General features: G+C 41.1%; 1 protein-coding gene across 6 annotated transcripts in view; it reads left to right on the plus strand.

The window, feature by feature from the left end:
- rbms3 (RNA binding motif, single stranded interacting protein) overlaps window positions 1-27628 on the plus strand; it is a 1382426-nt gene that overhangs the window by 271689 nt on the left and 1083109 nt on the right. For all 6 annotated transcript variants that reach the window (XM_087986936.1, XM_087986930.1, XM_087986932.1 and 3 more), the window contains exon 3: window positions 8933-9001. In XM_087986936.1, coding sequence (XP_087843062.1) covers window positions 8933-9001 — 69 coding nt within the window. The remainder of the gene's footprint in view (window positions 1-8932; window positions 9002-27628) is intronic.

Below are 27628 nucleotides of genomic sequence, written 5' to 3' on the forward strand. Positions count from 1 at the left end.
AATATGGGAAGTTAAGTTGAATTGGAAACTTTCAGATGCATTTCAAGCTAATGAATATTTTTAGCTAATTTTAGTATTAGCATCGCAGAAAAAGCCTTTGAGTGATTCATGCAGTGTTATAATCTTATGATGAATGATATTTTAGTATATGTAAACAGTCCAATTCATAAAGTTGATTTCAGATTTGCAACATGCAATCCTGATATTTGGGATCAGGCCTCATTTAAATAAGCTGTCTTCATTATTCTGCTTGCTGTTTGGGATTGCAGAACACTACAGCTACCATAGACACATACCTTGACATATTTCTGAAATCAATGTTTCTCTTGCCTTAATTCAAGGTCCACCCAAAAATCAGAATGGGCATCATCTGTTGCTGGGAGTGTTTTTTTCAACATTTTCCTGTTTCCACCCAGAAAAGGTATGGTAGTCAGATCAACCTCACACTCACTGCCTCTAACAATACAACATTCCCGAAAGACTCAACTGAAGTGCCAATCTACACCCTATTCAAGTCTGGGAGTGGTGCTTGAACAGTTAACCTCTTGACTTATCAATACAAATGCTAACCCTGCACTAAGCTTAAAATCTCCTTAATATAATGGCATGTCAGTAAGATTCTCATAATGCAAATTTCTTTTGGGATTTTATGTGCTGAGAGTCACTAGTCAGACTCTTGATATTGCCCCTCAGAGTGCATATTAACATTCATTCTGAAGCAATTGAGACACTTTTGCATATATTTGATTTAATGTTGCTGGACAAAATAAAATTTAAAACTTGCAGGAGTGTACAAGAATCTGTACAGTGGAATATTATGTTCCAGCAGCTTGTATATATTCAGTGTAGTTGGAGTGCAACCATTTGAAAGAGTAAATGTGAAACTGCAGGAATTATTTTCATTAATCCTCACAGGCTGCAATTTGAAGTGAACAAATTGCTCCATCTAGAGTTTAATGAACTTTTATATTGAGGCTTGATATAGTGAGTACTTTTTTTTTCATTGTAGTGAAAAATTTTTTAGCATTTTGAGCAATTTCCTTCAGAAATAACCCACTGTGGGTCATACTGTGTCTGAGGCTTTTCTCCAAAGTTGATTTTTGTTTGGTTAAAAAGTTCTCACCTCTGAATAAAACTGTAAGCATGAACTTATTGGCGGTTATACTGGTTCAAAGTTAAAGCCCAGAATTTTGGGAGCAACAGGAAACAGTTATTTTCTACTGCTTTATTGCAGTTTTTTAATGTGTATATTTTTAAAATTTATCGTCATCCTCACCAAGACTTAGTGTTATGTAAGTCTAAGCAGTATCTTTCAAAATTCATAGTATAACAAGACAAAGTCAGTCTAAATTTATGGAAGGAAAGTTAGGTTTAACATATTTACTAGCGATATTTTGAGGATCTTAATAGTACGGCATATGAAAAGAAATCTCTCCATACAGTATATTTTGATTTCCAAGAAGAATTCAGGACAACAAAATGTCGTGCACATGATTAATTGCAGGCTCGTGAGGTTGGAAATAGTAAACTATCATGGTTAGAAGACAAGGAGAAAAAGGAAGGGATAAACAGGGTAGTTTTAAGTTTGTATGGCTGTAAGTAGTAAACTTCCATAAGCGTAAATGTTGGGACCTCAGCTATTTGCAATCTATGCTAATGACTTAGTTTAAGAGGCTGAGAATAATGTATCGAAGTTTGCAGAGAATACAAAACCCACTGGGAATGTAAGCTCTGAGGGGGCACATAAACAGGCTGCAAAAAGATTTTGACAGGTTAAGTGAGTCAACAATAACCTGAAGAGTTATGTATAATGTGAGAGACTGTTTTCCATTTTGGTGGTCGGAAGTGATATGATCCCTGTAAAGACTGATCATTTTTGAAAGGATATTTGAATTCCCAGTGACTGATTTAAAGGAATTGCATGACAAGATTTAAAGTTTTAAGGCTTTTACTGTGATAAACAATTGAAAAGCAACATTGATGATATATCACTTACTAGGCAACAAATGCCCTAAGTAAAGAAAAGACAATACATTTTAATGTTTTACTGAAATCAATAGCCCCACGCTGTCAACTTCAGCACCCTCTCCACGGAGTGCAGTCTTTATAGGAAACGGTGCACAGTCATTCACCACTTCCTTTTTACCGGGATGTAGCATTGAATGACCCTCAAAAGATGCTTCCCTCATTTTTCAGACTATTTCTGAACTGAGTACTATCAGAAAGGACCAGATTTTCTCCTCACAGCCTTTAAGATAAATCTCTAACTAAAGTGTCATGAAATGAATCCCTTTGACCAGGGTCTGTCCTCCTTCCCACATTCCCACCCCCGGAGGCTACTGAGGAATCCTAGTCTTCTCCACTCAACTGAACTCACCAGTTGCAGCTCTGTCTTTCTATTTCCAATACTTCATAGACTGAAAGCCTGTCCACTGTTGGCCCATCTGTTGCTCACTTTATTTTCAGGTGTCAACATTTGATACCTGAGCTCCCAATAAGCATTAACCATTTAACTTATAAACATTCATGTGTGCAACAGAAGAAAAAAGCAGAATGTTTTTCAAAGGTAAAGCTTGCAAATGTTGGTATTCAGAGCGACTTCAGTGCACTCATACAAGACACTCACCAAGTTAGCACCATGTAAAAAGTTCAGTGGAAGACACTGACCTGAAACATTAACTGTTCCTCTTCACAGATGTAGCTTGACCTGTTGACTACTTTGTTTTTATTTCTGATTTCCAGTCTGCATAGCGCATTTTTTTTTAATGACAGAAAATTAGCATGCAGGTCCAGTAAACAATTAGACAGATAATTGATATGTTGGGCTTTATTGTAAGGAGATGAAATAAGATAAGTATTTCTCCTGTTGTATAGGGCTTTAGTGAAACTACGTCTGGAATACTAGGTAATTTTGTTAGTTAAGGAAGCACCTATCTGCATTTGAGGCAGTACAGCAAAGGTCCCCTAGTTTGGCTCCTGGGATTAAAGGGCTGCCCTATGATGAGAGGCTGAGTATATTGAATTTATATTCTGGAGATTAGAAGATTAGGACATGATGTTGTTATGTAGGTTCTGATCATGCAGCCTCTGAGAGATTATTTCCTTTGGCTGTGGGGTCAGTGGCGTTGTTGTCGTGTCACTGTTCTAGTATTCTAGAATCATCAAACTATGCAGCACAGAAACAGACCCTTTGGTTGAACTCATCCGTGTCGACCAAGTTTCCCAAACTAAACTGGTCCCATTTTGCCTGTGTTTGGCCCATATTTCTCCAAACCTTTCCATTTCATGTACCTGTCTAAAGGTCTTTTAAATGTTGTAATTGTACCTGCATCTATGACATCCTCTAGCAGTTCATTCCATATATGAACCACCCTCTGTGTGAAAAGTTTGCTCTTCAGGCCCCTTTTAAGTCTTTCTCCTCTCACCTTAAAAATATGCAATCTAGTTTTGAACCCCCCTACCTGAGGGAAATGACCCTTGTTAGTCACCATATCTATGACCCTCATGTTTTCATAAACCTCTATAAGGTCATTCGTCAACCTCCTTGTAAGCTCCAGAGAAAAGCATCCCAGCCTATCCAGCCTCTCCTTATAAACTCAAGTCCCGGTAACATCCTTGTAAATCTTTTCTGCACCCTTTCCAATTTAATAATATGAAACATGGGCTTGAGTCCCATCATGGCAGAAATTTGAAATTAATAAATCTGGAATTAAAAGCAAATCTCATGGTAACCAAAGATCAGTTGTTGATTGCCCTTTGGGGGATCTGCCTCCCTTACCTGGTCTGCAAACTCAAGACTTAACATTGACCCCGATGCCGAAAATGAAACCAGTCCATGCTGGGGATCGATCATCTCAGCTCCAGGACATCTCTGCAGATGTTCCTCAGGGTAATGTCCTGGCTCCCAGGATCTACAGCCATTTCGCCACTGACTTTCGAATGTCAACTTACAAAACTTCACAACAGAAGAGAAAAGCAGAATATTTTTCAAAAATGAAACTTGTAAAAGTTGGCATTCACAGCGACTTCAGTATTCTCGTACAAAAAAACACAGCCAAGTTCTGTCAGCACTGCAAGGTCCTCCACAATAACATGTAAGTGGCTGTGCCAAAATTGGGAGAGCTGTCCCACAGATGAGTCAAGCAATGTCCTCACAGAATTATACCATTTGGACAATGTGGCCATTACATCACCATCCCTGTGTATGCCTTGACATGGTGTTGGGACAGTGGTATAAAGTTGATTTTTCCCTGTGAATCCACATATTCATTGTCAGAATCCATGGAGTCTCAGCATTAGGTGAAACAGAGGTGAAGCATCCCGATGCTGATTACTATGTATTGCTTTCTCAATACTCTATCATGTTGAGCACCAATTGGAAGAAGAACTGAGGAATGTAAGGACGAAGAATGTACTCTACACAGGGGACTTGAGTTAGTATCCATCACCAAAAGTGACTTGGTTGTACCATCATTGACCACTCTCACTGAATCATAAAGGGCATAGTTGTGAGGGCGGGTATACAATAGGTTGTGAGGGAACTAGCAATAGGGAAAAACCTACTTGAATTTATCCTCCCCAAACAACCTGTAGCTGATGCGTCTGTCTGTGATGTTATTGGCAGAAGTGACTACTGCATGGTGTTGTGCAGAATAAGCTCCACATTCATAGTAAGGAAACCCTGTGTCTTAGAGTCATACATCACAGAAACAGAAACCAATCCATGCTGAACATAATCCCAAACTAAACCAGTCCCACCATTCTGCTCCTGGCCCATATCCCTCCAATGTTTTCCTATTCCTGTATCTATCCAAATGTCCTTTAAGCATTGTAATTCTACCAGCATCCACCCCTTTCTCAGGAAGTTCATTCCACATGTGAACCACCCTCTGTGTAAAAAAATTGCCTCATGTATTTTTTAAATCTCTCTCCTCTCACCTTCAAAATATGGCCCCTAATCTTCAAATCCCCATCTTTGAAAAGGCAACTACCATTTACCTAAATGAGATACATTGTGGGCAGATGTAGCAACTTAACTCATGAGGCATTGTGGACCATCAGCAGCAGCAGAACTTCATTCAACCACAAGCTGTAACCTGTTGGCCCAGCAACCAATGCAGAGTGCAGGAAGGCATGTCAGCAACATTACCATGCATATCTAATATTCAGCTATCAACTGGCGAAGCTAAACCATTTTAATTCGCATCAGTATACTCAGCTTGCAATAGGCAGGGCTAAGCAATCGTACACCCAGTGGACCAGACCGAAGCTCTGAAATCCAGTCACTCAGTGGTGAATGGTGGTGGACAGTTAACTCCACAAATATCCCCACCCTCAGTGATAAGGTAGGGCAGTGCATCAGTACAAAAGACATGGCTGAAGCATTTGCAACAAACTTCAGGAATGAGTGCTGAGTCCCCTTGAGGTCCACAGCATTACAGACACTGATCTACGTTAATATGATTCACTCCATGGGATATCAAGGAATGGCTGAAGATACTGTATACTGCAAAGGATAGGTGCCTTCATAATATTCTGGCTATTGTACAGAGGTCTTGCACTCTAGAAGTCGCTGTACCCTTAGCCAGCTGATCTAGAGCGGTTATAACACTAGCATCTATCTGATGATGTGGAAAATTACTCAGGTATGGCCTGTCCATAAAAGCAGGACAAATCCCACCTGATCAATTCCCACTCATCACTCTACTCTTGGTCACCAGGAATGTGATGAAAGGTGTCATCACCAGCGCTGATAAAATGTAGAGCTGGAACAGGCACAGCAGGTCAAGCAGAATCAGAGAAGCAGGAGAGTCAAGATTTCAGCAGCCCTGATGAAGGGTCCTGCCCGAAACGTTGACTTTCTTGCTCCTCTGATGCTGCTTGACCTGCTGTGCTTTTTCCAGCTCCACACTTTCTCAACTCTGACTTTCCAGCATCTGCAGTCCTCACTATCTCCCAGTTATCATTAGTGCTATCAAGCAGCATCGGCTCAGCAGTAATCTGCTCTGTGACGCCCACTTTGGGTTCCATCAGGGCCACTCAGCTCCTGACCTCATTACAGCCTTGGATCAAGCATGGACAAAAGAGCTTATTTCTAGAGGTGAGGTGATAGTGACTGCCTTTGACATCAAAACCACACTTGACCAAGTGTGGTGTCAAGGACTTAAGATTAGAGTGGTGCTGGAAAAGCGCAGCAGGTCAGGCAGCATCTGAGGAGCAGGAAAATCAAGGTGTCAAGGAGCCCTAGCAAAATTGAAATCAATGGAAATGAGAGTGCAAACTCTCTGCTGGTTGACGTCATTCCTTGCACATAGGAAGATGATTGTGGTTGCTGGGGATCGATCATCTCAGCTCCAGGACATCTCTGCAGATGTTCCTCAGGGTAATGTCCTGGCTCCCAGGATCTACAGCCATTTTGCCACTGACCTTTTCTCCATCATAAGGTCAGAAATGGGAACATTCACTGATATTTGCAAATTATTCAGTGTCATTCACATCTTCTCAGATACTGAAGCAGTCCATGTCCATATTTGTATCAATGACTTAGCTGAAGAGACGTAATGCTTGGTATGTAAATTTGCTGGTGCCCCAAATATAGGTAAGAACATTAATTGTGGACAGGTGATTAGGGACTGAATCTTACATTATTTTTTGGATAAGGGTCAGTTTTATCCAGCTTGACAAAGGGGTTTTTCTCCTTGAGGTCAAATAAGATCCTCACTATTATCTGACCAAACTCATCTCATGACCTACCTTCCCTGTCCTTATGGTGCCCCTCTCACACAATTCTAAATCCAACAACTGACCATTCAAAAATATGGATATCTGTCAAAAAGACAGGCATCCCTGGCAGCTATACATCTTTAAAAGGTCACTTGCACTTGGGCAAGCATCAGAAATTTGTTGTTCACTGTCAAAGTAATGGTACAGCAGCCATGAAGCCATGCTGTTCACAACACACAGCTAGCTTGCATGGCACTCCTTGCCCATGCTTATCCTGGTTGCTTTTCGACCACCAGGCCACATAGTTATCTGACCTTACCTACCTCCTGCCCAAACCTCTTTCTAAACCACCCCATACACTGTCCTGAATGCCCAATAGTGAACCATATCCTGTCATTGTTCAATGGGGAAATACAGGCAATGGACAATTCCAAACCACACCTTTCATTTACAGTGAGCAAATATGAGCAGAAGCAAAAGGAATGGAGGCAGTGGTTTGCTTCACCTGCCCTCCCACAAAGCAAACCCAATGGTGGTATGAGACCAGTGATTATTTTACAATCCATGATGCTTTGCTGCACTAGACCGTCCTCAACAGGAACTGGGTCAGCTCCTGTCTGGCTTGTAGCCCATGACGCAACTGAGCTCTGTCTTAGATAAGGAGAGCTCTCTCCTCCCCATTATCCTGCTCCTCCTTAGAAGATTGCTCCCATTCCCTGAGTTCCTCAACATCTGGCACATTGCTTCATTGCCTGCTCTGTACCGGCACTTTTACATCAAAAGGAAGTGCCCAATGCACTGCAACCCCTTTGCCATCCTGGACCTACGCCAACCATAAGACATATCATTGTACTCACTCAACTCAGTTATAATACATGGCAGCACCCTTGTAGGTGTCACAACTAGTGGGTCATTTTTCGTCAGCATTCTCCTCATTTTAAGTCATTACTTCTGCATCATTGAGATACCAGTGTTCAATTTACTCGGACCAGTGTAATGAAGTAAATGGTCTTTGAACAGTATTTGACTGCTAAGTGCCTTCACTTCACATGCAAAGGAAATAGATAATGAACTGTTTACAAATTAAATGTACCTGGAGTTTGCAAAGGCTTGATTCATGTATTTTTTTCCTTCAAAGCGCTGGTGTCCAGCAGATGTGGGTCCTGTACTTTTGACCATCAAACCGACACTGATTCTGCCCTACCAAGGTCTGTTTTCTAGTGGCACCGCACATCTAGAGAATGACCAGTGATGGCAGGGAACACAGCTCATAGTGGAACACCAGTTCCCTCCTCTTACCTTGCACTACCCTGACAACCTATTCCCATGCAACTCATGGAAATGCAGTGCATTGAACTTTGCCTTCATCTCTCCTCCCTCCCCTGAGACTTGAAGATACACCTTATTGATGCCCCTGTGATGCGCTATGCTTTCCCCCTAGAGGTTGCAGTGGTGGTCACTGCCAATACTCCCTCCCTTTGTAGCCTACCGCTGACCTTTGATACTGTTCCACATGCTACCAGTGACCTTGATGGCCCCCCTCCCCCCAGGGTCACAGTTCTTGTCCCTACCTCCACTTGTGCCTCTACTTTCTCCCCCCAGTCATTCACCAATTAAATCACTCTTGCCATTTTCTTCTTTCTCCCTCTTCCTTCCTTGCCTCTTCCTTAATTGCTGAAACCCTGATTCATTTATACTACATTCCAGGTTGTCATCCTGAAGTATTCACTTTATTTCTCTCCACAGATGCTGCCTGACTTGATGAGAATTTCTTGAATTTTCTGTTTGTACTGCACATTGCCAGAATCCACAATATTTCGCAGTTTCTGTTAATGATATAAGTACATTGCTTAAGCAATACACACCAGTAATGTGATTTAACTGGTCATTGTATTTTGTCCAAACAAATTAATTGCAGTGTTTGGATGAAATTGTGTAGCATTGTAGATTGAAGCTGCAAGGCTTAAGGGATAATACATTGGAAAGGTAGACTAGCACAGAAGACAAGATACGACATGTCACAACAATTGCATAGCAATCTCCAGGCAATTTTGCTTTATTAAAAATTTGATTTACTCAGTGTTCAGAAGAATAGCACTAGGGTATTTGTCAAGAAGCTGAGTCATCATAAATATGGAAAAAAAATATTTCACAATTGTATGCTAGGTTTCACTCTGTCTTTATTAAATTGAATTTTCTTTAATTACAGAGAGCATCAACCACCAAGACTTCCAGTGCTCCATCTTACAGCAGGTGGTCAGGTTCTCAGCCTCATCAGGTATGGTACCAAACAATATTCACAAATTAGCCAACAGGAATGTTTAAACTATTAAATTAAATGTGTGCCATGTGAAGGTTGATTATATCAGGACAAATCTGACTCTACTATTTATATAATTGTAGATATTTATTCTTACATGATGCCATTTTTAACTCTTTCCTCTAGGCTATTATTTGTATGTGCTTTTCTCTAAATGGATCCTCCCATGTAATTGTATAAGAGTGCTGACAGATGACATGTCTTTAAGTCATTTTCAGTAATGGCTGATGTGTAAATATTGTGTGAAGGTGCCTGGCGTTTACCTATCACTTCACGGACCACAGCTGAGTTTGTCAGCTCACTATTGAACCATCCTTTCACACATATCGGGATCATAGCACATTTGATCATCAAAAAACTAGTTTATCCTCTCAGCATTTAAATGCAGAGTTAGCTAGTTAACCTGACAGCTGGTAAATGTACTCAAGTTGCCTGGTAAGCTTCATGAATTTTATGCATTGCTTAACTGACAAAAATATATGTTCTAAATCATCAATTGCCTTTGGTCTGTTGTCTTTTATTCTGAAACAAATGAAAATACAATTGACATTCCTTTACATCTGCCAGTCAGTATCAGTATCTTAAATGTTATCTGACATTAATGAGAAGAATAGGTCAATGCTTGAGTCATATCTCACACAGATCACAAAGAACAGTGAATGTTAATATTTGCTCCTGTTAACTCGGTGCCACTGCAATGATGCTTACCTTCCATTGTAATGTTTTCTTAAATTCAAGGTGTTTTAGGAATTTGATGAAATAGCAGAAGGTTAAAATAATATTTATAAGAGTGAACCTACGTTTCCACAGTGCGTTAACATTCAACTTCTGCATCTATTTTTAGCATTTCCTATTTTGATGCACAGAATAATAAGAAAGTGTTTTCTTTCACTTGTTTTCAAAATCTCAGTCAGAATTTACATGTACATGAAATGTACATGACACAGAAGTGAAGACTTTGAATTATGTCAGTGAAACGTCATTTGAATAAAATAGAAAATGAGTAAAAGAATTATCAGCCTCCTGAGGTAACCAGGATAGGCCATGTACATTATCTGGTATCAGTTAGTTTTGATTGCATGGTTCTTGCCTTTGTGATTTATTTGCAATATCAAATTGGATTGGCCTGCGAAAGGCCATTTGGTTAATCTGGTACGTCACCAAAATGAAATGCCATTGTTTTTCTTCTGTAAGCGATAGCCACAGGCGAGCATTCAATTAGATAATCAGCAACTGTCCTCTTTTATCATTTTACTGAGATAATTCGAGAGGTTGTCCATCAATTTATGTGCTATGTTTCCAGCAGTGTTTAACCACACTTGATAAGTAACTCTATGTTAGTTTGGATTGGGATGCTGTTCTATTCAATGCTGGTTAGTATGCTTGGATAGGGAAAACAATGTGTGGAATAACCTGTGATTATTAATTTGAGGAGAATTTTGCTGTGGGAATTGTCCCATTTGTTTTAATTCAAGTATGTACATGGGAATGATGTTAGTGATATACTCCTGCTGATGCGTAGCCAAAGAACTGAGGTTATGTCAGTAACCTTGTTCAATAACATCAAACTAAGTTTCTATTATACGTTCTGTGGAACCAGCCATACTGAGGCAAGCACTGCATAAATAATCACAGTGGTTATTATTATTTCCAAAATCAAGTTTACACTGAGTACATTTGCAAAATTATAATAGCCTCACTCCATAACTTTCTGGCTATTAAAATTAACGTACCAAAAATAGGAGGTCCAGAAGGCTTTAGTTTTGTGATATGTTCCACAGGTAGAGGTCAGGAAATGGGACAAGGAGTGCCCACCTCAAAGTGTCTGACAGTGTTTTCACTGAGATCGAAGAGAACAGATTTCTTTATATTAGAATCAATAAGTTGCGGAGTAAGCATTATTGATTATTAATTTTGAGCTTTGCTGCATGTTCTTAAAATCATTTTGACTGTTCGTGACCTTTGGTATATGTTATTAAATAATTGTTTATTTCAGTATAAACATCATTTTTTACTTGCTATTTCATACTAAACTTATATTATTTCCATAAGACCAGAAGACCATAAGACATAGGAGAGGAAGTAAGGCCATTCGGCCCATCGAGTCCACTCCACCGTTCAATCATGGCTGATGGGCATTTCAACTCCACTTACCCGCATTCTCCCCGTAGCCCTTAATTCCTTGTGACATCAAGAATTTATCAATCTCTGCCTTGAAGACATTTAGCGTCCCAGCCTCCACTGCACTCTGTGGCAATGAATTCCACAGGCTATTCAACATTGCATTCGCTTTCTTAATCACGGATTCAACCTGCATGTTTACCTTTAGAGAATCCTTGACTAGCACTCCCAGATCCCTCTGTACTTTGGCTTTACGAATTTTCTCGCCGTTTAGAAAGTAGTCCATGCTTGTATTCTTTTTTCCAAAGTGCAAGACCTCGCATTTGCTCACATTGAATTCCATCAGCCATTTCCTGGACCACTCCTCCAAACTGTCTAGATCCCTCTGCAGCCTCCCCACTTCCTCAGTGCTACCTGCCTGTCCACCTAACTTTGTATCATTTTCCTGAGATTAAATAATGAAAAAAAATCAGCAGAAAGAAGTTGCACAGTTAAAAGGGTAGGTAGTTAGTTCCAGCATCAAGCCAATCACAAGCCTTACTGAAATAACTCCACAGAGGCTGGTATCCCATCACCAAGTCGCCCTTTATTTGCACATGGAGAGTCCTTGACACTGATCCAGCTCCCTCAGAGCCAGCTCTCAGAGTGAACAGAACCTCTGACACTCCTGTTTATATCTGTCAGGCAGGACTCCTTAACTGGATCAGATTGATAGCCCCAATCAGGAAACTCATATTCTATGAGGTCCATCTGTTTGACCTAGTTTATAATCTCTACATTTACCATCTAGTCAGGAACTACAAAGGGAATGATTTGGAGATTGAAGAGAAATAGATGAACCCCACAGAAAGCTGAGCACTGCAAATATTCCAGTTATTTGGATCACTTTGGGGATTGTGGTCAGAACATCCTCTTGACCTCAGTTAATTTTACCCTCAAAGATGTGAGCATAAGCGGTATGGTTGTAAGTTTGCTGATGACACCAAAATTGGAGGTGTAGTGGACAGTGAAGAAAGTTACCTCAGATTACAACGGGATATTAATCAGATGGGCCAATGGGCTGAGAAGTGGCAGGTGGAGTTTAATTTAGATAAATGGGAGGTGCTGCATTTTGGGAAAGCAAATCTTAGCAGGACTTAGAAACTTAATGGTAAGGTCCTAGGAAGTGTTGCTGAACAAAGAGACCTTGGAGTGCAGGTTCATAGCTCCTTGAAAGTGGAGTCGCAGGTAGATAGCATAGTGAAGAAGGTATTTGGTATGCTTTCCTTTATTGGTCAGAGTATTGAGTACAGGAATTAGGAGGTCATGTTGCGACTGTACAAGACATTGGTTAGGCAACTGTTGGAATATTGCGTGCAATTCTGGTCTCCTTCCAATTGGAAAGATGTTGTGAAACTTGAAAGAGTTCAGAAAAGATTTACAAGTATGTTGCCAGGGTTGGTGGATTTGAGCTATAGGGAGAGGCTGAACAGGCTGGGGCTGTTTTCCTTGCACCATCAGAGGTTGAGGGGTGACCTTATAGAGGGTTATAAAATCATGAGGGGCATGGATAGGATAAGTAGATAAAGTCTTTTCCCTGGGGTGGGGGAGTCCAGAACTGGAGAGCATAGGTTTAGTGTGAGAGGAGAAAGATATAAAAGACACCTAAGAGGCAACGTTTTCACACAGAAGGTGGTACGTGTATGGAATAAGCTGCCAGAGGAAGTGGTGGAGGCTAGTACAATAACAGCATTTAAAAGGCATCTGGATGGGTATATGAATAGAAGGGTTTGGAGAGATATGGGCCGGATGTTGAGAGGTGGGACTAGATTGGGTTGGGATATCTGGTCAGCATGGATGAGTTGGACTGAAGTGTCTGTTTCCGTGCTGTAGATCTCTATGACTCGATGTAGCAAGTTCAGGAATAACAATTTCCCTGATCCTATTGTACCTTTGAATCTGGTGCCATCTACAGGGGATCTATGATATGTGATAACAGCAAAGCAATCAAGCAAGCCGATCAACCAATCCGATTAAAGAATTCTCACAGGCAGTAAGCCATCAAGTAAAAAGCGTGGATGAAAATTCATTTTATAATCATTTATACCAAATAAAATAGGATTAAGGTCAAAGCTGAAATATGATTAAAATATCTTTTTTGATGAAATAAAAAATAGATTTAAAATCTTGGAATTTTGAAAAGCTATTCTGAAAGAATGATACTCCATAACACTGGCACTCAATTAAGTGTGATGGAAATTAGGTTAATAGATCGAAGAAAATCCGATTTTGAGAAGCTGGGAATAGAACTTGGGAAAGTAAAATGAGCAAAATTACCAGCCAACAATGATATGGAAATACAAAGGCAATTATTTAAATAGTGTACTATTTTCTTTCGTGTTTAACAGAAAATATTTTCCACTAAAAGGATAGAATAAATTAAGCAACATTGAGACTCCATGGCTGAACAAAGGCAAAAGGGAACAATTGAGAATAAAGGCAAAAAAACATATATAAAGTATAGAGAGCATAGAAGTTTATGATGAAAGAAAATAAGGAGAGATTATGAGAAATTTTAAAAAATAGCAAGGTAAAGAGAAATGACAAGGAACATAAAGAAAATAGTAAAATATTTTATTATTACGGGTACATGAATAAAAAGGAAGGTTGTGATGGGAGTAGGACCATTAAGGCAAAAACTGAATATTAACAGGTAACAACAGCGAGATAGCATAACTACTAAATAATTATTTTATGTCAGTATCTACTAGAGGATGAAACAAGTAGACCCGAATTTGAATGCAAAGTGATTAATGAGATAAGTTATTTAAAATAAAAGCCAGATGCGCTGAACAAGTTAGACAAACAAAACAGGATTAAAAAAAATCTGCTTTGGATAGATGACATACATGTAATTGCAAAGAATCTAGAGAATAGACAGCAGAGATGTTACTGTTTATCTTTAATAATTCATGAGAAAAATGGGTGGATGGATAATGTTATCTGACATTTTCTATATTTAAGGAGAGAGAGGAAACGTGATTGGGAATTTATAAACGAGTCAGCTTAACTTAATAAAATAATGTTATTGTACTAAAGGAGAGAGTAAATCAAAATGAATATATAACAATGAATAGTCAGCATGGATTTCAAAACTGAAAATTTTGCTTGACCAAAGTTAGAATAAAATCATAGAATCATAGAATCCCGACAGTGTGGAAACAGGCCCCTCGGCCCAACAATTCCACACCGACCCTCTGAAGAGTATCCAATCCAAATCCATTCCCCATTACTCTACATTTATCCCTGAATAATGCACCTAACCTACACATCCCTGAACACTATGGGCAATTTAGCGTGGCAAATTCACCAAACCTGCACATCTTTGGATTGTGGGAAGAAACCAGAGCCCCTGGGGAAGCCCACGCAGACACAGGGAGAATGTGCAAACTCCACACAGACAGTCACCCGAGGCTGGACTTGAATTTTTTGAGCAAGTAACAGAAAACAGGGGAGAGTGCTAATCCCGTGGATGCCATTCAATGAAGTCTAATGAACAAAGTAAGAGAATGTGGATTCAAGAGACAAGTGACAGAGCTGATCACTAGTTTGCTTCAAGACAGAATGAAGAGATTGGGAGAATGACAGACATTGGGAAGTGGTGTTCAACAAGAATCAATGCAGGGACCACTGCTGTTCATTTTTTTTATCCTCACAGTTTCGGCTTGGTAACCCCAATTTCTAAATTAGTGAATTTGTGGGGTTAACCAATACTGAAAATGACTACAACAAATTACAAGAGGTTATTAACAGGCTCACAGAATGGGCAAATAATTGACAAATGGATTTCCACACACATAAATGCGAGTTATCACATTTGGTAGGAAGGCTAGGGAACTCACTATTTCTTGGGAGGTGTGAGTTTACATAGGCTAGAAGAACAAAGAAATCTTCAAATACAAATACACAAATCACTAGTAATTACAGAAGAGGTTATTAGACCATTACAAATGGAAAATAAAGAAGTTTGACTAAACTGCTTTGAAATGTAATTTACTGCATGCTGTTCTGGTTAGTCAAGGATTTAGAGACAATGGTGTGGGAAATATTTACAAGGATGATAACAGAAATGAACCAGAGGCATTTGATAAGGTGCCACATGAAAGGTTATTGTGTAAAAGTGTAGCTTATAGTGTAGGTGGCTTACTTTGGATGGTTGGTTTGCGATGTGGAGTGGTCCCAACATTGGGTGTTCAGTTCCCACAGTGGTTGAGGTTCCCATGGCGGACTCTCCTTCTCAAGCTCTTCTCCTGCCTGAGGCATCTCTCTAATGAGAGAGCAGTCCTGTGGTCTGATAAAATGATGGTGACTTTATCTCTACTTGATTAATTCCGGGAATGACTGCCTTGTCTTATGAGGGGAGTTTGGAGACTGTGCTTGTTTTCACTGGAGCTTAGAAGGCTGAAGAATGATTTGATTGAAATTTATATATCCTAACAAGGTGAAGATGGAAAAGTTAATTCTTCCTGTGGATGAGTCCAGAACTAGTAGACACTGTTTTAAAATTAACATTTGCCCTTTTAGAACAAAGATGAGGAGAAGGTTTTTACTGTCAGAGTTTTCTGACTTTGAACCTTTCTACCTCAGAATTCAATGGAGGAGAGGTCATTGAATATTTCTAAGATGGTAATCAATTGATTCCCTTGCCTAACTAGAATCCTAAGTCATCATGGGTAGCGCAGAATGTAGAATTCAAAACACAAACAGATCAGATTGAATGGCAGGGCAGACTTGAAGGGAATAATCTACTTTTCGTAATCCATATTTACGTTTGTAAAAATCAGGCAGTCTGTTTGTGAGAAGTAATTAATAGGGTAACCTTTTAGATAGAGTGGATGCACTGAGAATGTTTCCTCTTGTCAGGAGGACCATGATCATAGGCCATCAACGTAAGATGGTGACGAAGAAATCAATTGGGAATTCAGTGGAATAGTCTTTACCCATAGAATGGTGACAGTGTGGAATCTGCTACCACAGTGGGGTTGTTGGGCTGGTATCTTGAAGAAGGTTAGAAAGCATAGGAAGCTGAAGGGAATAGAGGGTTATTATGATATACAGGCAGTTCCTGCGTTATGGATGGTTTCTGTTCCTGAGTAAGTCAATTTGTATACAAGTTAGAACATAATACAGTACAGTGTAAAATATCTGTTATCGCATGTCAGCTCCTTAAAACTAATAGTAATACAACTGACAATAGTAAGTTGGAGGCTACCTGTTTTTAAATTAGGGAAGTTAAAAATCACACAACACCAGGTTATAGTCCAACTGGTTTATTTGGAATCACTAGCTTTCGAAGCGCTGCTCCTTCATTAGGTGGTTGTATGAGGAGGTTCAATTGATATGACCAGTAAGATGTGGTGCTCAGTAAAGCTTGGTTAGGCTAACTGGCTTTTTACAGGAAATTATATCCGATTTAATCCTGACCTGTCACTTAGTTGGCAGCTCCCATATCTCTGAATTGGAAGGCTGTGGGTTCAGTTTCTTCTTCAGGACTTTGTTATGGGAATCTAGGCTAACATGCCAGCTCTTGAATGAACCAAAGTCCCACCCTCTGTGTCAGATGAACGTAAAAAAATGACACTATTTAAATAGAAGAGAAGCCACCTTTAGTGTCCTGGTTAATACATCACAAAACAGTGATTTATCTAATCAGTGTAACATTTGGTTGGAGCTTGGAAGAATGAGAGGTGAAATTAGAATCATAGAATCCCTATCATGTGGAAGCAGGCCATTCGGCCAATCGTGTCCACATCACACCTTTGAAGAGCATCCCTACCGGACCGACTCCTCTACCCTATCCCTGTAATCCTGCAATTCCCTTGGCTAATCATAGAATCCTTACGGTGTGGAATCTGGTCACTCAACCCATCGAGTCCATACCAACCTTCTGAAGAACATCTCACTCAGATCCACCCCATCCTATTCTTCTTACCTTGGCATTTCCCATGGCTAATCCACCTAGCCAGCACATTCCTGGACACTGGGCAATTTAACATGGCCAATCCACCTAACCCATCGTTGGACTGTGGGAGGAAACTGGAGCACCTGAGGAAATCCATGCAGATACAGGGAGAATGTGCAAACGCCACACAGACAGTCTAGGTCCCTGGCGCTGTGAGGCAGCTGTGCAAACCCCTCTTCTCTCAAGTTAGCCCATTGTTCAGTTATGGTTTTGCCTGCTAATCCTGGATTTATTATCCAGTCTTACACCATTGAAATTAGCTTTCCCAACTTAACTATTCATACTTTGGATTGTTACTTGTCCTGTATGTAGCCAACCCAAATCAAATGAAATAATGATTATTAATTCCTAATTGTTCCCCTACTCACATTTGATTCATTTGCCCACCCCAGTCCCAAGGTCCAAGTATAATAGCACCACTTTCCTTATTGAGCTGGAAAACAGTGCTACAGAAAATTGTAATGAATGCAGTGTTGGAACTCTTACCCCTCACTCCCCTTCAATTATCCAATTTAGATTGGAACGAGAGTAATAGTGGAAAGCTCTCTTTTATAATTAGAGTCATAGAGTCATCGAGATGTACAGCACAGAAACAGCCTCTTTGGTCCAACTTGTTCATGCCAATCAGGTATCCTAAATTTATCTAATCCCATTTGCGAGCACTTTGGCCCATATCCCACTAAATCCTTCCTATTTATATACCCATTCAGATGCCTTTTAAATGCTGTAATTGTACCAGCCTCCACCACTTCCTCTGGCAGCTCATTCCATACGCGCACCTCCCCTTTGCATGAAATAGTTGTCCCTTAGGTCCCTTTTATATTTTTCACCTGTCACCCTAAACATATTCTCTCTAGTTCTGGACTCCCCCATTCCAGGGAAAAGATCTTGTCTATTTATCCTATCCATGTCCCTCATGATTTTATAAACATCTATGAGGTCACCCCTCAACCTTCGACACTCCAGGGAAAATAGCCCCAGCCTGTTCAGCCTCTCCCTGTAGCTCAAACCCTCCAACCTTGGAAACATCCTTGTAAATCTTTTCTGAGCCCTTTCAAGTTTCACACCCTCCTTCCTAGAGGAGGGAGACCAGAATTGGATACAATACTCCAAAAGTGGCCTAACCAATGCCCTGCAACATGACCTCCCAAATCCTATACTTCTTGCACTTCTCTAACTTCTTTGAAAAGTTTTTCATTTTCACCTTTTCCAATTGTTGGCAGAATGCATTGCATATTGGGCAATGCAATTTCATATTTTTGTCCCTCGCTTTGGCCAAATCAATTCTGTTCTTGGTTCCTATGGGACACCCTCTCTCTTCAAAACTGTAATACTGTCCTTAAATCAATAAAGCCACACTTCTGTGTTACGAACACCTTGGATCTGAGAATATTGAATACCCGGTTCAATGCTAGTTTAGATTGAGCCTCTGTATTTGCCACAACATTATATTTCCTACTGATTATGACTGCAACTTGCTAACCTTAATTACTGCAGACTGTGTATTTATGCAATGTTGCATCCCTGGCACCAGAGTCAGATAGGTCATTGAATGGCTGCTGGGCATTCTGAAGGGATTTTGAAGACAAACAGACAGATCATGGTTATGTACTGGTACCAATGATAAAAGTAGAAGAAATTAATTCCTGCAAGCTGAATTTAGGGAATTAGGAATTCATACTTGTCAATATAGAACTAGGTGGTAAGTCCATGGCTGGAGAGACAGTGCAGGAGGGAGGGCTTTAGATTTCTGTGACATTGGAACCATTTTTGGAAATGGAAGGACCTGTAGAGCCTGACCTGGAATGGGACCAGCATCATCACAGGGAGGTTTGTAAGTGCTATTGGGGAAGGTTTAAATTAATTTAGCAGGGTGGTGAGACCCTGAGAGAAAGTTCAACATGGGGTAGTGGGGGGGGTGTGGGTGCATAGCCAAAATTATGAGAGCCAGCAACTGAGTCAGAAATGCACAGACATTATAGAACAGTTAAGGCACAAGGGAGTATGGAAAGTTTGGATTTTTTTTTAATGCTCAGAGTCTGGAAAACAAGGCACATGAATTGCAGATTCCAATTAAACATGGGAATATGATGTTGCAGTAAGTGAGATATGGTTGAGGGAGGGGCAGGATTGGCGGTTCAATATTCCAGGATATAGGATTTTCAGGTGAGACAGGGAAGAAGATAAAAAAGGAGGATGTGTAGTAGTAATCGGGGATTCAATTGCAGCTAAAGTAGAAGTCTTAGAAGGCTCCCCAGATAAAGTCAAAAATCACACAACACCAGGTTATAGTCCAACAGGTTTAATTGGAAGCACACTAGCTTTCGGAGCGACGCTCCTTCATCAGGTGATTGTGGAGGGCTCGATCGTAACACAGCATTTATAGCAAAAATTTGCAGTGTGATGTAACTGAAATTATACATTGAAAAATTGATTGTCTGTTAAACCTTTCATCTGGGGGTTCCAAGATGGCGGCGACCCAGTAAGACTGAGTCTATAGTGCTCCACCCAAGGCTTGGGCACAGTGGGTCACCTACCCCCTACCAAGCTCACCAAATCATTTATAAATCATTTATAATAGTTTAGTAACTCAATTAGTTGTGTAATATTACATTTAAACAACTTAATCCTAAGTTAAAATGACTAAAGGGAAGGGAGCCCGCAGCTCTCAGCAAGCAGGAACCCCTCCCCCACACTCTCCAGCTGCAGCAGAGGCGTCCACAGTCGCCCCGGGGGACTTACCAACAGTAGCAAGTCTTGCAGAAATGCTTTCCAAGCTTGACTCGAAGATCGATGCTTTTATCGTCGAATCCAGAAATCGTTGGGAGTCGCTCTCGGCCGCGCTGCAGAAGCACGACCGTGAGATTGAAGAAATTCAACGCCGAGTCGGAGGGGCGGAGCTAAAGGCCGCGACCTCCGAGACAACCGCTCAATCGGCCGTGGATCAGGTCCAGACTCTCGAGCAGCGAGTCCGGACCTTGGAAAATCATATTGACGACCTCGATAATCGAGGTCGCCGAAAAAATATTCGTTTGCTGGGCCTTCCCGAACAGGAAGAGGAAGGCCAGCTTACAGCATTCCTGGAGCAGTGGCTGCCACAACATGTAAATCTGCAAGCTGGATCAGGCCAGGTAAGGGTGGAATGGGCCTACCGGGTAGCAATACGCGGGCCCGGCTCGAACCAGCGCCCACGCCCGGTCCTGTTCCGGCTGCAGAGCTACAGGGAGAGGCAGATATTCCTAGAAGCCTCTAGAAATCTCGGAAAAGACCCCCAAGCCATGATCTACAAAGGATCCAAGATCATGCTATTTCAGGACTTTTCCCCGGCTCTGGTTCGAAAGAGGAAGGCATTCGACGAGGCGAAGAAGCGTTTAAGGGACTTAAATGTTCAGTACTCCTTACGCTACCCAGCGATGTTACGCTTTAACCATGAAGGATCCGTATATAACTTTGGATCACTAGAAAAGGCTAAGGAATTCTTGGACTCTCTTAGATAAACTGTAGGACATAATGGATGTTGGTCTGCCTCCCCCCCCCCCCCCCGCTTTGGTTTATATCCCCTCCCTTTTTTTTTCTTACCTTACTGCTTAATATTATCATGGGGGGTGGGGAGAGGGATTTGATTTTCTCCCCCCCCACCTTGGAGTTGTTTTCTGTTATATAAGCTGGGGAATTTGGTTAATGTTGGTGGGGGGAGGTGGTTACCTTATTCGATTTTACCTCTGTCTTTAGGAGCGGGGTTGTTTTTCCCTTCGTTATTTTGTATTATCATATTTAATTATTATTTGTTGAAGTGGTAATTTTATAGTTATATGTTTATATATGGTATTAACATTACCAAATATACCCAGGTGTTGGTATGGGTGGGGGTAGGGTGCTCACTGTTAACTCTAGCTTTGTATTATATTTGAATTCTCCTCATTTTATTGAGGAGTGCCTGGGTCAAGGGTAGGGCATTGGTTGGGAGAGGATATGAGGGACTTTTGGAGAGGAAGTGACGCCCCCCGGGAACAAGGGGGAAAGTCTCCACTTAGATACGTTTTATATTTTTTTTATTTAGAAATAGTTTTTTACTGTATTGTTGTGGGTGTATTAAAGAGGCTTTATTTTTGTAAATTTTACATGTTCCACGCTCGGGATGTTCTGGATAGGGTTCCCCCTCCCGAGGGGTCTCGGATTGACCCAGAGGATTATGGTTGATCAGTCGGTCAAGTGGTGCACCTGGAATGTCAAGGGGAGTAATTCGCCACTTAAAAGGAAGAAAATATTATCAAATCTTAAGAAGGAAAGAGTTGATATAGCTCTCCTACAGGAGACACACCTGTCAGATAAAGAACACTTGAAATTACGACAGGGCGGATTTGATCAGGCCTTTTTTTCTTCTTTTAGCTCAAAAAGCAGGGGAGTTGTTATTCTTGTTCGGAAGAATTTCCCTTTCAAAATCCTAAAGCAGATAAAAGACGAATCTGGACGATATATCTTGATTAAAGCCCTCATAAATGGAGAGGAATATGGGATTTTAAATTTGTACTGCCCCCCGGCACACCCCTTTAAATTTATAACGGAAGCCTTTTCAAAATTGATGGCTTTTGATGCCCGTCATATAGTTATAGGGGGAGACTTTAATTGTATTATGGATCCGGAAATAGACAGGATTCCCAAGAGTACTGCAGGAGTATCTCCCAGATCTAGACAATTGATGGATCTGAACAAAGAATTAGGATTAGTAGATGTATGGAGATGTCTTCATCCACAGGGTAGAGATTTTTCTTTCTACTCTAATCCACATAAATGTCATACCAGAATTGATATGTTTTTTGCCCCCTTGATTTTTTTAAATTCCATATCATCCTGTAAAATAGGTAATATAGCAATTTCTGACCACGCTGCTGTATGTATGGAAACTAAGGCGAGGAACAGTGGGACATCCCCTCGGCATTGGCGTATGGACCCCTTCTTAATGAAAGATAGTAAATTTGTAAAGTACTTCTCTCAAGAATTTAAAACTTTTTTAGAAATTAATTCAGGTACAGCTAGCAACCCGTCAATGATGTGGGAGACCATCAAAGCTTACACGCGAGGCTTGATCATCTCCTACTCAGCGACCCAGAAGAAATTAAAGGGAGAACAACAGCGTCTGCTTGAAGCCCGCTTAAAAGCGGCTGAAACAGCATACACTGATAGACCTTCTATTATTAAATTGCAAAGGATTACAGCTCTTAGGACAGCTCTAAACACTACACTTACTCAAACGGCTAAGAGGGAAATATTATTTGCAAAGCAAAGATTATATGAATATGGCGACAAACCGGGTAGATACTTAGCATTTCTTGCAAAGAAAAAAAAGGCCCCTCAGACTATTATGTCTATCAAGGAAAGTACGGGTATTTTGACTCATGATCATAAAAAGATTAATGCGACCTTTAGAGAATTCTATTCTGAGTTATATAAATCACAGGATTGTGAAGATAGGACGAAGAGGATGCAGTCATTTTTAAAAAATTTGACTTTTCCAGACCTAACTCCGGAACAAGTATCGGTCCTAAATGCTCCTCTTACACCCCAAGAAATAGTTGATGCAATTAGGCAACTTCAAAATGGTAAGACGCCGGGCCCAGATGGCTTTCAAGCTGAATTCTATAAAGAATTTACAGAAATACTGGTTGGTCCACTTATGGACATGTATAACTATGCATATAGTCAGGGCTGTCTCCCACCTTCGCTGAAAGAGGCAAATATCTCTCTTATCCTTAAAAAAGGAAAGGACCCAGAAGATTGTACATCATACAGACCAATATCCTTGCTAAATGTAGATTTTAAAATCCTCTCTAAAACGTTAGCACTGAGATTAGAAAGGATACTGCCACATATTATAAAGGAGGATCAGACGGGGTTTATTAAGGGCCGTAGATCATCCAATAATGTTAGAAGGGCTCTGAATATGATTCAAGCTTGTCATCAGGGAAAGATACCAGGAGTAGTGGTTTCATTAGACGCGGAAAAGGCATTTGATAGGGTCGAATGGTCATATTTGTTTTACACATTGGAGAGGTTTGGTGTTGGACAGGTGTTTACCAAATGGATCTCAACATTGTATAGTGATCCCAAAGCAGTTGTGGTTACCAATGGATTAGGCTCGGATAGCTTCAGTGTGGGTAGGGGCTGCCATCAGGGATGTCCCCTCTCGCCATTGTTATTCACGCTAATAATTGAACCACTAGCAGAAGCTATACGAGCTGATCCTAATATAGTGGCCCCAAGGATTGGTACAGGTAAACATAAAATTACCCTTTATGCAGATGATGTTCTTCTATTCCTCAGTAACCCTTTGATGTCCATACCTCGCTTAATCCAAGTTATTAATACATTTAGTGCATTCTCAGGCTATAAAATTAATTTTTCAAAATCGGAGGCTATGCCAATGGGTGGCCTTGCTGTGATACCCCGCTTAGCGGACGGTTCCCTTTTTCCCTTTCGCTGGTCCCTGGAGGGTTTCTTATATTTAGGCATTTTTATTACTCCAGTATTTGGTCAGTTGTATAAGGCTAATTTTGTGTATTTATTGGAAAGGATAAGGCAGGACCTCCAGCGATGGGGAGACCTGCCAATTTCCTGCTTGGGTAGAATAGCATTAATCAAAATGAATATCCTGCCCCGTCTCCTATATCCTATGAGAATGCTTCCGGTGATGCTGCCGAGGACGGCTTTATGTAAATTATACGGCTGGCTGAGTTCCTTTATCTGGAATCATAGGCGGCCCCTCATTAAGCTGAAGAAGCTACAGCTTCCACAGGCAAGGGGTGGATTGGACTTCCCAGATTTTAGGAAATATCAATTAAGTTCCCTATTAAGTTACATAGCTGATTGGGTCTTGTCTGATCCACAATCAATCTGGTTGGACATCGAGGCTTCTCAAGTAAAATACCCACTTATTAACCTTTTATTCTCAGACAAGAGGAAAATCATTACAGATCACTGTAAAAACCCTATAATACTAAATACAATCAAGGCTTGGAATATAATGCGGCAAAATGAGGGTAATTCACATAAAACATCCCCCTATGCACCGATAGTGGGAGCATGGGGATTCCAACCGGGGTTAACAGATGCCACTTTTAAACTCTGGAGATCCAGGGGTATCTCATGTCTCGGGGATTTATTTAAAGATGGGGTCCTGATGTCTTTCGGACAGCTGCGTCAGAAATTCGGATTACCCAATGGAGACCTCTTTCGATACTTCCAAATTCGAGATTATATACAGAAGAAGACTACGTTATTAGATAGTCTTTATAAATCCGATAGAGAATGTAGTGTCCTACGACCAGTGGGGGTATCTTCCGTCAGTAATATTTATCATTTACTATATGATGAAGTATCGGGAGATATGGATAATCTGCTTAAAACATGGGATCAGGATCTGGGACTAGAAATCTCTATAGAAACATGGAATGATATCTGGGAAAATGCTAGAAGAATTACTATTTGTAACAGAACCCAGGCTATCCAGCTGAAGATACTTCATAGGGCCCATATAGCACCGGTTCGATTGGCAAAATTTAAGGCAGGAGCATCTCCAATGTGTCCTAAATGCAAAATAGAGGTGGGCACTCTTGTACATTGCCTATGGACCTGTCATAAGATCCGTAGATATTAGACTAAAGTAGCAAGTACCCTGATAGAAATTTTAGGAACGGAAATAAAAGTGGACCCCGTATCTCTCCTCTTGGGCTTTTCGAACTTTCCCTCCCTGGACACGTACGGGAAGAGACTATTTTCTATTCTTTCTTTCTGTGCAAGGAAAAATATTTTGATGAACTGGGTGGCTGAGGGCCCCCCTGGACTTTCAAATTGGCACAGATTAATTATGGAATGTATTCCCCTTGACTTCCTTACAAATATGGTGCACCGAAAGACCGAATTATTTTATAAAATATGGCAGCCCTTTTTGAATTACATAAATACAGATATTTCGGCTATCCTAACAAGGGCTTTTATTTAATTGAGATTACAAACCTGGCTGGTCCGCGGCCCCTCGGGGGAGGAATCCCGCACGAATACGGGTTTTATCATATCTGATGCTAACACATCCCGAGCATGTAAGAGACTTAAATATACACCCTGGTTAGTTGTAGGTTAGATTAGTAGATAGTTGAGTTTTGTTTGTTTGTTTTTTTTTTCTTTTCGGTTTTTTTTGTTTTGTTTTTTTTTGTCAAATTTTGGCTATTGTATATTTGAGCTAATTGTATATCAATGTTTATATCTGAAAGTTTTGTTTATTTTTGTAAACTTGTAAAAATGTTAAATTTCTAATAAAAATATCTATTTAAAAAAAAACCTTTCATCTGTTAGAATACAGTGATAGTTTCACTTCTTTCATGTGTAAATCACAAAATCCTTTTTTTAAAGTTGCATTCTCGGGTTAGCTGTTAACAATGGTGATAGCTAGACAATATGTTGAAGGTGTTAGCCCCCTGTGTTCTCTGTCTATGACCTGATGTTTAGATTGATTCTAATCTAAAAGGTGAGATAACAGAGTTTTACACAAATTCATGCAGTTTTTGAGCTCAGAGTTCTACATGAATGTATGCAGTTTTTGAGCAAAGTGCAATGTAACTCTGCAAGTACAAATTCACCACACAAAATATATGTGTGCATGTGGGTCTTTGTCTGTGTGTGTGTGTCTGTCTGGGGTGGGGGTTGTGAGTGTGAGAAAGTGTGTGTGTGTGTGTGTGTATGTAGTGAGTGCAGAGTGTCTTAAGTCTGTGAGGGGGTGCATGTGTGAGTGTGGGAGTGTGTGTGTCTATAAGTGTGTGTGTGGGTGTCTGTGTGCGCATCTGTGTGTATGTGAGAGTGTGTGTGTAGGAATATGTGTGTGTGTGTGTGTGTGTAGTGCAATGGTGATCACCTGTAGTGTGACATTAACCCAAGGTCCCGGTTGAGGCCCTCCCTATGGGTACCGAACTTAGCTGTCAGCCTCTGCTCGACCACTTTTCACTGCTGCCTGTCCCGAAGTCCACCTTGGAGGATGGTCATCCGAAGGTCCGAGGCTGAATGTTCTGGACCACTGAAGTGTTCCCCAACTGGGAGGGAACCCTCCTGTCTGTTGATTGTTGTGCGGTGCCCATTCATCCATTGTCGTAGCCTTTGCTCAATTTCCCCAATGTACCATGCCTCCGGGCATCCTTGCCTGCAACGTATAAGATAGACAATGTTTGCTGAGTCACATGAGTACATGCCATGTACAAGGTGGGACGGACACCTCAGCACCACACTCTACCGCAAACCCACGGACAACCTCACAATGCTACACTTCTCCAGCTTCCACCCAAAACATATTAAAACAGCCATCCCCTATGGACAAGCCCTACGCATACACCGGATCTGCTCAGATGAGGAGGAATGTGATGGACACCTGGAAGTACTCAAGGATGCCCTCACAAGAACGGGGTACGATGCTCAACTCATTGACCGCCAGTTCCAACGTGCCACAGCAAGGAACCGTAATGACTTCTCAGGAGACAGACACGTGCTGCAATCGACAGGGTACCCTTCGTTGTTCAGTACTTTCCAGGGGCTGAAAAATTATGCCATGTTCTTCATGACCTGCAACACATTATCAATGAGGATGAGCACCTCACCAAGACCCTCCCCACACCTCCACTACTTTCCTTTAAACAACCGCCAAACCTCAAACAGATCATTGTTCGTAGCAAACTGCCCGGCTCTCAGGACAACTCCACACAACCCTGTCACGGTGGACGCTGCAAGACGTGTCAGAGTGTGGACATAGATACCACTATTACACGTGGGAACACCTCCCACCTTGTACATGGCAGGTATGCTTGTGACTCAGCCAACGTTGTCTATCTCATATGCTGCAGGCAAGGATGCCCGGAGGCATGGTACATTGGGGAAACTGAGCAAAGGCTACGACAACGGATGAATGGGCACCGCACAACAATCAACAGACAGGAGGGTTCCCTCCCAGTTGGGGAACACTTCAGTGGTCCAGGATATTCAGCCTCGGACCTTCGGGTGACCATCCTCCAAGGTGGACTTCGGGACAGGCAGCAGAGGAAAGTGGCCGAGCAGAGGCTGATAGCTAAGTTCGATACCCGTAGGGAGGGCCTCAACCGGGACCTTGGGTTCATGTCACATTACAGGTGATCACCATTGCACTACACACACACACACAAATATTCCTACACACACACACACTCTCACATACACACGGACACAGATACACACAGACGCACACACAGACACCCACACACACCCTTATAGATACACACACTCCCACACTCACACATGCACCCCCTCACAGACTTAAGACACTCTGCACTCACTACACACACACACACACACACACACTTTCTCACATTCACAACCCCCACCCCAGACAGACAGACAAAGACCCACATGCACACATATATTTTGTGTGGTGAATTTGTACTTGTAGAGTT

Source organism: Chiloscyllium plagiosum, unplaced genomic scaffold (assembly GCF_037043375.1).
Source record: "Chiloscyllium plagiosum isolate Xiang-an unplaced genomic scaffold, Cpla_swu_hap1 HiC_scaffold_5, whole genome shotgun sequence".
In the NCBI taxonomy this organism is placed as follows: domain Eukaryota; kingdom Metazoa; phylum Chordata; class Chondrichthyes; order Orectolobiformes; family Hemiscylliidae; genus Chiloscyllium; species Chiloscyllium plagiosum.